The sequence below is a fragment of the Asparagus officinalis genome, chromosome 7 (assembly GCF_001876935.1).
Source record: "Asparagus officinalis chromosome 7, Aspof.V1, whole genome shotgun sequence".
NCBI classification, from domain to species: domain Eukaryota; kingdom Viridiplantae; phylum Streptophyta; class Magnoliopsida; order Asparagales; family Asparagaceae; genus Asparagus; species Asparagus officinalis.
Genome location: NC_033800.1, coordinates 14,642,395 through 14,655,074, shown reverse-complemented (window position 1 = coordinate 14,655,074; position 12,680 = coordinate 14,642,395). Strand labels below are relative to the sequence as shown.

Genomic DNA, 12,680 nt, shown 5'->3' with positions numbered 1-12,680 from the left:
CCTTGATGAGAGAGAGAGAGAGAGAGAAGATGAAGAAGGGCCTTATTTGGTAAAAGTGTGAAAGAAATTTGAATTGAGGATGTTGAAACAGAAGAAGCGTGAAAATGCAACAACTTTAAAAGGTCAGGGGGTGAGAAAAATTTTCCACACAAAAACATTACAGCGGAATTGCTATCACCGGCAATAAAAAATGTTCTTAAAAAGTTTTCTCATGAAAACGTTACAGTTATTGTCGGAATTGCTGACGTCGGCGAGAAAAAAATATTCTTATTGACGACAAAGTGTTTTTAAATACTATATTGAAAAATAAGATCACCTTAAAATAGCAGCCTGATAATGTTCTTAAAATTTTTTCCTCATTGTCGGAATTGCCGTCGTCGGCGAGAAAAAATGTTCTTATTGACGAAAGTTATGCTATTTATTGGATCCCAAAAACAAGAGTTCACTCAGATCCATTCTCGAAGGCGGTGCGCTCTTTATTGACAGTCTTTTTTTATTGATTTAACCTTTTTGGAAATGGGGTTCTTCGTGTAGTTTGTCGAGTTAAAAATGCCGCCAACAACTAATGCTGTCGACGCTAGCCCATATTTTTGCCGTCCACTTGTATACGAACAGCAACAACTAGATTTACTTTATGGAAAAAATACCATTGAGCAGGTGGAAGTTTAATATATAATAATTTCTTAGCTAACAATGACCACCCAAAATGGTTAATTAAGACTTTGAAAGTAAAGAAATACAAATCTGATAGCCTATTATTATATTTCTTGGATGCCTGGGGAATGAAGATTCTAGTTGAAGGAGTAAATAAGTACACGCTCATACGGTAAGTATCAATATTATCCTGTTATCATAATATTTAGGGTATATTACACTAATTTGTAAGAACTTTTAGCATTTTACAGTAAACCTTCAATAATTTTTAAAATCATACTATCGTCTAATAACTATTAGAATTGCAAAATCTTAAATATTACACTAATTTGTAAGAACTTTTAGCATTTTGCAGTAAACCTCCAATAACGTTTTAAGCTGGTTTATGGTCATAAGACCAAATTTTTTTAATAATATAAGATTTTTTTTCTATGCATCTAAAGCTATGTGATATGTTTATGCATTTATTAATTTTTTAGAAGAAAATTTAATATAATAATAATAACAATGACAATAATAATAAAGGATTTTTGTCTGTTAACCCAAAATTTTACCCTCACTTATTTGAAAAACTACTCACTTCCATAAACACACATACACCTCAAGGTCTCCTATGTAACTTATTTTTAAACCCAATTTATAGTATATCCTCAAACTTTATATTGCATCTCCAAAAAGAAATTTTAAAATAGCCCTTTCCTCTCTTCTTCTAAATTGTGGTCATGCTGCCGATCACGTTAACATTGATGACAGAGAAATTTATTTTTACACATCGCTCCCTTTACTTCCCAAACCTCAATTTAGCATACTCATCCTCTTCAAAATCTCTGTTTCTCTCTTTAGTATTCAATCTCTTTCTTAAAAAGTCTCTTTCCTCCATTGATATTTCTCTTCATAAAAGATATTAATTTAGTTTTCATGTGATTTCTATTTACAATCATTAAATATTTCTTTTCTATAATCCCTCAACCAATAAAAAGCTATATTGTACCAATAAAGAGCTATATTGTACCAATAAAGAGATACACTTTAGTTGCAGAGAGCTATCTTCTATGTATGGTGCTATACTTTTCTCATAAGAAGCTATGTTTTTGAATAACAGCGTTCTACTTTGCTCAGAGAAAAATTAATAATTATTAACCTTTGATATTTTAATGTTAAATAATCCAATGTATATTAAATCTTATGTTTCTTCTAGCAATTTTATTAACGTCATACTACATGCTATTAATTTCTTTCCTATAGTCCCAGAATCAATAAAGAGCTATAATACAATGATAAAGAGATACACTTTAGTCTTAAAAGAACTTTTTTTTATAAGGTGTTATACTTTGCTCCTAAAAAGCTATGTTTTCATATAAAGGCTATAGTTTGGTCAGCTTTGGTGAAATTTAAGGATTAACTTCACCTAAAATTTGAAGATCGACTCTTTGAATCTAGTGTTTTGTGAAACAAAGGAAGTGAGAAAAAGAGAGAACTTATAGGCTTATTTGGGGGGGGAAAGGCAACTTTGAATTTTTTTTTCTCCTGAAAAATATAATATAAGGTTTGAGAGTGTATTACCAAAAAGGTTTACAAATAAGTTACAAAGGGAACTTTACGTATATGAGTATTTATAAAAGTATATGAGTATTTATAAAAGAGGGTGGGTTTAAAATAAGTGATGAACAAACTTCGGTTTAAAAGACGAAGACCCTAAAAATAATGTAGGGTCAGTCGTAAAATTTATCATTTTACCATTGACTACCAATAGGCAACAACCCCCCTCAAATAAAATAACATAAATGCGAGACCAGGTCCAACGACGTACATAGTGAAGAGCAATGAGCCACATGGGCTTTATAATTGCGACTCCCCTCCTCAACTTGCATTCTCACGTGCTGCTGATATTGGAACCCCAACTAATTTCCCCCAAGCAACACCCCTCCTTCAGTTGACCATCCTTCTTTCTTTAGCCCCCGGGGGAAAAAAAAAATCCCAAGTCTTAAACTAATCCCCCAAATTCTCACAGACTCTGAAGAGAGCCCAAGGGGGACATCACAGCAATGGGATCTCCATTGCAAAAACAATCAGCTGCAGTTGATATTGGATCAGCAATCAAAGAGGTAGCTAAGGGCCACGAATTATCGTCGAGGCTCCACAATTTGCTTCGTGAGGTAGAGGCGACGGGAGGTTGGAGTCGGCGTGTCGACCTGTCGAAGGAGGTTCAGCAGTCTCTGCGTCGACGATGGAGATTCTGAGCCGAAACGAGGAAGGCCAGGTTTCGGTATCCGCTGGCGTTGGAGATCAGCCTGCCGTGCTCGGAGAGGGAGGAGAGCCGGACGTCCACGGCGGAGGTGGAGGCCGTGGGGTTTGACGATAAGAGTCGTACAAATTCGAGAAAGAGGTAATTAGGCGTCGCCGTTGAACTTGCGTTTCTTTGTAAAATCCATGCTCTGTTCTTTTTTGATTTGGTGCTAGTTAGTTTTGTGGTATAGTGAAAAAATATCTCAGAGGATTGAATGGAAATTTTACGTCCAATATCACTTTGTATGTACATGAATGGTTTAGGTTGAGGTATCAAATTCAAGATTGAAGGAGACTGTAAATGATTCAATCTTTTTGTTTGTTCAAAGCTGAAAAGAGTTTTCCTTTTTCTTTTTTCTTTTTTTCTTTCTTTTTTCCCCCGGTTCATTAAAAGCGATTTCCCAAAGTCAAATGTGGAGATTGTAGCAATTAATTGTTGTGGACTGAAATGCACGCAAGTCGATATCAACCTTTTGGGATTTGCCGGAATACTTTTTCGGAATACAGAAGAGAGATCTATGGGCTCTACCTAGTTATAATGTATTATACTATTCAATTACGGCAACAAGAAATCCGTTTAATTTTATTATTAATATGATTAGTGAAAATATTTTTCTCTCTGTTTTAACCTGGTCTGGTTCAAAAGTTCATCAAAATGAAACTATACATAGCGACCAATTCATCCAGTTCTTCGCATGCAGTTTTTTTTTTACAATATGGATGTCCAAATATTGGCCCTAAAATACAATTAGCCTTAAGGTTAGTCTTTTCCTCAGTGTGTTGCTATTCCTTAAAAAAGAAAAATATCTTTTTGGGTAACTTAAAAAAGGAAAAAGAAAAATCAAAGTCAATTAGATCTATTTTCGCAATTCGCGCATTTAAAAAAAATTCCATAAAAAGATATTATTAAATTACAAGAGTGTTGGACCTTCTGTCATCTGCAAGTTAACCATCCATCCACGTGACTTCCATCTCCCCCAAGACTTTCGAGCTTGATTCCTTTACAAAGGAGAGATCACTACTTTTAATCTTAATCGTTGATTATTTAGTAGGCGGTTATGATACAATCTAAATCTAACACTCACCATGCCCCCGTGTATTGCACTCATTCCTAATTTGCACTAAAAAAATCACAACCACCAACTAGATAATCAATGATTATGATCCACTACTTTTTAGATAGTCGAGAGGATCCGAATCCAAACAAAACAATACCATTTGCCCATACCCACTCCGAATACAATACCATTTGCCTTTTTCTATGTCGGTCTTAATATACTAAACTTTGCTTTTGAGACCGGGTCATTATTTATTCGAAAATAAATTTTGGCTCGCGGACCAACCGCGAGCTAGCAACTCGCAGAGGGGGGTACAGTGTCTGGGGCTCGCGGTTGAACCGCGAGCCAAAAAGCACAATTGTTATTTATTTATTTCTGACAGCAAAGCATCTTTCTCTGTTAAATAATGTGATGGCAACAACTCAGAAGCTGCCACTCAATCATAAACAACTAACTTTCTTTAGGACAACTTGGGGGGGCTAATAATTGAGAAGTTAATTGGACTCTTCGTTATGATTTTATTTCGTTCGAACGACTAGGAGTAGGAAAAGAACATGATGGTCTGCGTCAAGAGCAATTGGATAAAATACTTTTTTGTTGGATGGTTTACTTACTCTCTTTCTCGGAAGTTTACAAGTTACACGTGTGCAATAGCGAAGCTTTTGATAGATGGGAAAATATCGTTAAAACTGATTTTCTTTCTTGCAAGAAACTAGACTATAAATTCCGAGCTGTTTGTAACTGCAAGAAAAAAAAATGCTCACAGAAATTCAAGTATCTCACATGTTCATTTCTGATAGTACAAGGGTAGTTTAAGGATTGTAGTCTATTTCAGTATTATGTTATTCATTGCTGGTACTCAGAGATGGTCCGAAAATGGGTTCTTGAATAAATATGAATTACTTAGTATAAGTTTTTTGTTTCTTGTGTTGATACCAAGAGTCCCTATTCCTTAGAGTATTGCCTGCCTCTTGAATTCGGACCACAAGAGACTTTTTCTCTTTTATTGTCTATGTACACAAGCAAATATACTTTTTGACGAATAAAAATCCGATCAGAACCACCTTTTTTGGCGTTTAATTAAGTCATTTGCACCATGAACAGAATAGTTAAAATTCCAAAACTAACCCTCTCTCCACCCATGACTGTATAGATCACTCCATTTTATGGAGACACTCTGATAGAATTTGTACCTATTTCGTCTCAAGTTCCTCCTTAATGTTAATTTAAGCTCCTCCTTAATATTAAATTAAGCTGATAATGCCCTTCAAATATACTTTTGTCAAGTAGAAAAGAAAATAAATAATGAAGTATTAAAAAAAATTGGATAGTGGCCGTTACATTTATTAAGATGATTTGGACCTAAAGGGAGTGTATATTAGAAAGGATCACCAGACTTATTATGGATGTTTGGCTACTTGTTTTAGAATTCAAGTCTAATACATTTGGTTAAGTGTGAGAGACGCATTTGATCCACATTTGGTTCACTAATCTTATACTGGATCATGTGTCAAATCAAATATTAATTATACATCATCTTTAGACCCTTTATTCAAGTAAGACTCCCTTTTTCCCTTCAAAGCCATTATAATGGAACTAGTTATTCTGTACTATATTCTCTAAGAATATAGGTAAATTAATCGACAAAAACTTCTTAATCTGCTTGCAGAAATCTACATTCTGGGACAACAATTTCTTATGAAACCGCCAACGAAGGTCAAACTTGCAACACTAATGGAGAAAAGAAGAACAACAAGGCCAAATTGCAAAGGTATGTTTGTTCGTGTTTCCTTTATTCTAAGTATTTAGGAAAAAGATTAAATTTCACATAACACTCCACAAGTCCAGTCTATATTGAGATAACACCTTTTTTTTTAATATCGCATAATACCCAAAAAGTTGTATGATTGGGGGGGTTATCCGACAAAACTTTCTTCTGTTGTGCGGCAATTTTAATTTTTTTTGGTGTTATCTTACAATGGGCCAAACCTTTTGGAGGTTATGTCAAATTTACCCCAAAAAATAATTAAATACTCTAAAGTAAATGTGCAGAGTACCCTTCTTTAAAAAAAAATGTGCAGAGTACCCAAAGAGTCCAGGTTTTCTTTCCTTTTACAATGTTCATCATTTTATACTTTTCAATTGGCATGTGCTTATAAAAGAATTTCAAATTTATTAAAGTAATACGGATTTATGATATTTTTAATGAAATTGTTGTTGTATTACATATCTATTTTGAATTTGGTTATTCTTTCGTAAATAACTACACACATCTTCTCTAGCTTATTAGTTATGATTAGAAAGAAAGATATATGGTTAAATTTACATCAGAAAGATATATGGTTAAATTTGTATTATTTTATTTATTTATTTTGTTACACCAGAAGCCATCTTCATTCATGGACGACGACAACACGCACGCCTTTTAATGATGGCCACCAATGGAGAAAATATGGGGAGAAGAAGATCAGCAATTGTAAGATGCCAAGGTGTGTTTTCTCCTGATTTTTGTGAAAATATATCATTATGGATGCATATACTAGAATTCACAACATAATTTGTACTTTTCTAATTCAAAATACTAGGTTTTGTTCAAGTTTATAAAAGATATTTATTCATTTGTAAGTTGGCATCTTTTTACCTGTTATTTATTGCTTACATTTATGTGTAGATGTGATGATGATAAAACTTATACTACCTAACTAGAATTTGCTATTGCTCATTCATTTAAATAAACTATAGAGAAGTTGACAATTTCTGAACTGATTATCATTCTGTTTGTTTTACTTGAGGTAGGCTAGTATCATGAGTGTTTAATATGGGCTAATTTTTATTGTATTATTGTTACAATATAAAATTATAGCTGTCAACCTTCATCAAAATTTCAGAATTTTGGTGCGGTGAAAGAGAATTTAAGATGGTGTCAGAGCAACCACTATTCAAATCATACCAGGCACGCATTTAAAGCAGCATAAAAAAGGTACCGCTGCATAAAATAGTGTAAGTTTCTGCTCATGAGAACGGTGTTGGACCTGCAAGATGCATGTCAGATTATAAAATCATAACTCTAAATCCTCATTATAATGTTGGAGTGTAGGTGTAGTTGATATGGTTTTAAGATTATGTACAGTGTTCTATAACTCTGTAAACTGGTAACCAATACAAATTCAAATTTCTTCGTAACAATAAAAAAATGCATACTCACATTGTATACCTGTAATAGATACAAATTATCCACATAACTAAAAGAAATAATGACTTATACATTCAAATTTTACAAACAACGCGCAAGTAACTTTTCTTTGCTAATCACTGATGACCGAATAACCGTAATGTATAAATAATTTTTTATTTGGAATTTCAGATGCTACTATAGATGCACACACAAAGATGACCAAGGCTGCCAAGCAACAAAACAAGTGCAACAAAAGGACAATGAGGATCCTCCCATATACATGGTCACATATAACAAGCAGCATTCATGCAAGACGAACTTCATCTACTCAGAGGAATTTGAGCAGTTTGAGTTGATTGTGGAACCTCCCATCACTGATCCTTGCCAATTGAGCTTGTGATCAGTCAATTCATTGAAATCAAGCACAAAATATTGGAGCAAAAATATACGTCCAAAGAGGAAACCCTAACTTGGAATCATAAATGAGAGTTGCCCCTAACTTGGAATCATAAATGAGAGTTGCCCATGTTAAAAACAAGAACGGTTACAAATTGCAACTTTGAGGATCATCGATCAAGGTCAAGCACAATGCAGCAGAATTGCAAAACTTAAATGTTACATTTTCCGATTTAGCGCCCAGGGCTAATTTTTGCCCCTATATGTAAGTACTTTTTTTAACTTATTTGTTTTTATATTTATTGTAATTTGTTTCTTTTATGTAACTCCTAACATGTATAATGCTTAGGATTGAATAGGATATAGTTTTTTTTTAATATCTTTGGCATTCGAGAACATGGACAATAAGTGCTTATAAAGTGGAGACAATTCAAAGAACTCTTGATATAAGGATTGAGAAGCATATTTTCCATTTCTGAGAAACTTTTTTTTGGTCAAAATAATAAGAGTACAAAATGTTTACAAGCTCAAATCCCCTTACTATGACCTCAAGCTTATTATTTTACCAAAGTATATGTTTGTGAACAGCGGGGTCTCGCTCACGAGACAGACACCAAAACACCAAAAGGTGTCTCGCGTGGCGTCTCCCCTGCAAGACGTGTGCAAGACACCCGCGCGAGATACTCAAGTGTCTCACGCGAGTCCGAACAATTCAGTTTTTTGGGCCTGTTTTGGGTCTAATTCCTTGGGTATAAATAAGAACTCGTTCCTAGGGTTTTCTGAGGTTTTAGGCAGATGTAGAGAGAGTTTTTCAGATCTAAAATGTGAGATCTTGATGAGAGAAAAGAGAGAGAACTTCGAGCGATTGTACAATAAAGAGGTCAGTTTTTTTGGGTAAAATCAAAGCATCTTCTCTTTGGGACGAGTTTGCTGATTGTGCAAGTCGTCAGTGTTCTCCTGGTTGTGCAAGTCGTCAGTGTTCTCCTTCATAGTGGAATCTCCCATCACCCCCTCCCCGTGGACGTAGGCAAGTTTTTCGAACCGCGTAAATCTCGTGTCTTTATTGTTTTTCTGTGTGTTGGCTATTGCTTGTTGGTTTTCTCGATATTCAGACCTAGATTTGATATTGAGAAGAGTGTATATCTCACCTTGCTGAGATATATTACTTCTATTCTTGTTTCCATCGCGAAATAGGAACATCGAGATTGGTGTTTTTTGTGAAAACAAAAGCCCATCGCGAAACATGAACATCGAGATTGGCTTGTGTTTTTTTATTAAAAAAAAATCAGGGCTTTCTCTCAAGGTGATTCACTTCCGCGGCGAGGTGGGCGTGTCGCCCCCCAACAATTGATATCAGAGCCCCTTGATCAAATTAATGGTAGTAGAACTTTCGATTTGAGTTGGTGCTTGGTTATTGTGTGGTGTACACAAGGTGTTTGTTAAAATTCCTGAGAGAAACGGATTTACTAAAACAAGCGGAGAATGACGTCTACCAGTAAAACGATCAAAGTGGGAAAATATGAGATTGAAAAGTTCAATGGGAAGAATGATTTTTCCTATTGGATGATGCAAATAAAAAACTCTTTGATTTCGCAGAAATTGCACAAGGATTTGGCAGGTAAAGAAAAAAAGCACAAAGATATGTCTGATCAGGATTGAGAAGAGTTAGATCTCGAAGCACGAGCGTCGATTATCCTATGCCTTGAGAGTGATGTAGTTTTCTTGGTAGATGGAGAGGACACGGTTGCGCGTGTGTGGTCAAAGTTAGAGAATACCTTCATGACAAAGAGTTTAACAAATCAGATCTACTTGAAATCCAAATTGTATACTTGCAAGATGGAGGAATGATCATCAATCCGGAAATACATCAACAAGTTCGATAAGATCATATCGGATTTGAAGGGCATTGATGTGACAGTAGAAGATGAGGATCAAGCACTTCTGCTACTTCTTTCTTTACCGAAGTCTTATGAAAACCTGGTACAAACATTGATGCTTGTAGGTGACGATTTGAAGATGGATGAGACTAGAACGGCGCTTCTAGCGAATGATCTTCGGAAAATTATAACTAGTGATATAACCACTAATGGTAACAAGGAGCAAGCACAAGGATTGTTTGTAAGAGGAAGGTGCAATGAGCGAGGAAAAGACAATGGAGGAAAGTCTAGATCAAAATCGAGACCTTTTGCAGGAAGATTGTGTTTCAAATGCGGTGAGATTGGGTATTTTAAGGTTGACTGTCCTAACAAGAGCGTACGTGGGAAGAAGAACAACAATAAGACCGAGAGAATAGAAGGCAAGGAAGAGGCGAGTTATGTCTCAGAGGAAGGGAATGAAAAAGAATGCTACACTGTTACGTGTGGTGAAGATACCTCCGGTAAGTGGATTCTTGATTCAGGTTGCTATTACCATATGTGCCCAAATAGAAAGTGGTTTACTATCTATAGAAGTATTGATGGTGGAACCGTATTTATGGGGAATAACCATGCTTGTAAAACGGTGGGGCTTGGTGATATCAAAATAAAGATGCATGATGGAGTGGTCAGAACCTTGACGGATGTGAGACATGTTCCCGACTTGTGAAAAATCTTATCTCAGTTGGTGCTTTGGACTCCGGTGGCTGCAAGATAGTTGCAGAGAACAGAGTAAAGAAGGTTGTTCGAGGTTCCTTAGTAGTGATGAATGACATTCGTCATGGTAATCTATATACTCTCTCAGGTACGACAGTGACGGGAGATGCAGCGGTTGGAACTGATGGAAGTGGTGGAGACCCATGCGAGCACACACGGTTATGACATAGGCGGTTTGGGCACATATCAGAGAAGGGTCTAGATCTGCTTGGTAATGAATGTTTGCTGAAGAACATGAAGAAAACATTGCATGGATTTTTACGAGGATTGTGTGTACGAAAAGACGCACAGGGTCTAGTTCTTGAAAATCAAGCACAAGAGCAGAGGTATATTAGACTATGTGCATACAGATGTTTGGGGTCCGGCTCCGACAACTTTCAAGGGAGGTTCTAGGTATTTTGTCTCGTTTATAGATGATTATTCCATGTATGCTTGGGTTTATTTTCTTAAGCATAAGAATGAGGTATTCAAGATATTCAAAAAGTGAAAAAAATGGTTGAGAACAGAACATGCAGGATATTAAAGACACTGAGATATGATAACGGTACAGAGTATATAGATGGTACTTTCAAGAAGTTCTGTGATCAGGAGGGTATTGCTCGACACTGGACAGTCAGGTCTACACTACAGCAGAATGGATTCACAGAGAGACTAAACCGTACATTACGGGAGAAAGCAATAAGTATGCGATCATATGCTGGTTTAGACAAAGAATGGTGGGCAAAAGCGGTTGCTACAGCTTGTTACATAGTGAATCGTTCTCCACATTCGATATTGGATGGTGACGTACCCTATCGGGTATGGTCAGGGGAGCATGCAGATTATGATATGCTCAGGATTTTCGGATGTACAACATACTATCACGTCAACGAAGGAAAGCTTGACGCGAGAGCCAAGAAGGTAATATTCTTGGAGTATGCAAAGGGCGTAAAAGGCTCCTTTGATATACAGAAGATTCTAAGTTCGTGATCAACAGAGATGTTACATTTGATGAGAAATACATGATAGCTTTATCAAAAGCTAGGGCGCCCGAGGATGATGGTGTTGAGACTGTTAGGATCTTAATATCCCAGGTGATTGAGATAGAACCTAAAGACCAATCAGGTTCTAGTTGTGTTCTAGTGGAAAACCATGGAGACACTTGGGAAAGGAGTGATGATGAGCTTGAACAGGAGGAGGTTCAGCAAAAATGTACATGCACTACAACAACAACAGCTCGAAGACAGTTTGGCTTCCACTAGGCCAATGCGAGCATACAAGCAGGTTTAGAAGTTGGGGTTAGACCAGCCTCAAAAGCACTATGGGTAGGTAAATTTGGCTGAGTACGCACTCTCGGTGGAGGATGATGAGACGGTCACCTTCAAAGAAGCTATTCAAGACAGGAATATTAAGAGTTGGTTGGCTGCGATGGAGGAAGAGATGGAATCTCTCCGGAAGAACCAAACATGGTAGGTAGTCATATTTTTCATAAGGAGGAAAGCTATAGGTTGTAAGTGGGTGTACAAGAGAAAGGAGGATCCTTCCGAGCTCGGCGGTACAAGGTACAAGGTACAAAACTAGACTAGTGGTTAAGGAGTTTGCACAAAGAGAGGGTGTGGATTACAATAAGATCTTTTCTCCGGTGGTAAAACACACTTCTATTCAGGTGCTATTGAGTATTGTTGCTTATGGTGATCTTGAGCTGGAACAACTTGATGTCAAAACGCCCTTCTTGCACAGAGACTTGGACGAGGAAATCTATATGCATCAGTCTGAGGGTTAAAAGGCTGAGGATAAGGAGAATCATGTATGTCACTTAAGGAAATCACTATATGGATTGAAACAATCTCCTCGGCAGTGATACAAGCGATTTGACTCCTTCATGCTAAAGCATGGGTTCTCCAGAAGTAATTATGACTGTTATGTCTATATTCGGAAGTTTCGTGGAGGTGATTATATCTATCTTTTTTTGTATGTGGATGACATGCTTATTGCTTCGAGAAGCAAGCAACGTGGAGATAGATATGTTAAAATCTCAACTTGGTAAAGAGCTTGAGATGAAGGACATGGGTGTTGCTAGGAAAATACTGGGAATGGATATTAGAAGAGAATGAGCAAATCAGCGATTGTTCTTGAGTTAGAAGGGTTACATTGAGCGGGTTATTACAAGGTTTGGGATGCAAAGTGCTAAGTCGGTGGTGACTCCATTGGCTCCACACTTCAGACTCTCAGGTAAACAATCTCACACTATAGCGGAAGAGAAGGAACACATGGAACGTGTACCTTATGCTAGTGTAGTTGGCAGTTTAATGTACGCAATGGTGTGTACACGTCCAGATATTTCACAAGCGGTCAGTGTTGTCAGTAGGTTCATGGCAAATCCGGAAAAGACATATTGGGAAGCAGTAAAATGGGTCCTGAGGTATTTGAAGGGTACTATTGATACAGGTCTGTGCTTTGGTAGAGATACGTGTCAGATTGATAGTTTGGGGACTCAAATTA

The 12,680-nt window shown here is 36.6% G+C and overlaps 1 protein-coding gene across 1 annotated transcript; it reads left to right on the top strand.

Moving 5' to 3' along the window:
* LOC109846717 (probable WRKY transcription factor 70) lies at positions 2,700–8,007 on the top strand. The gene is made up of 5 exons (XM_020415961.1): positions 2,700–2,810; positions 2,910–3,040; positions 5,668–5,769; positions 6,383–6,487; positions 7,363–8,007. Exons 1-5 carry the CDS (start codon positions 2,700–2,702, stop codon positions 7,571–7,573), a joined length of 660 nt encoding a protein of 219 aa, XP_020271550.1. The 3' UTR covers positions 7,574–8,007.

Coding starts and splice junctions, on each gene's coding strand:
- LOC109846717 (XM_020415961.1), top strand. CDS start 2,700: ATGGGATCTCCATTGCAAAAACAATCAGCTGCAGTTGATATTGGATCA. Junction 3,041..5,667: donor CGTACAAATTCGAGAAAGAG/GTAATTAGGCGT, acceptor ATCTGCTTGCAG/AAATCTACATTCTGGGACAA. Junction 6,488..7,362: donor AGCAATTGTAAGATGCCAAG/GTGTGTTTTCTC, acceptor TTGGAATTTCAG/ATGCTACTATAGATGCACAC.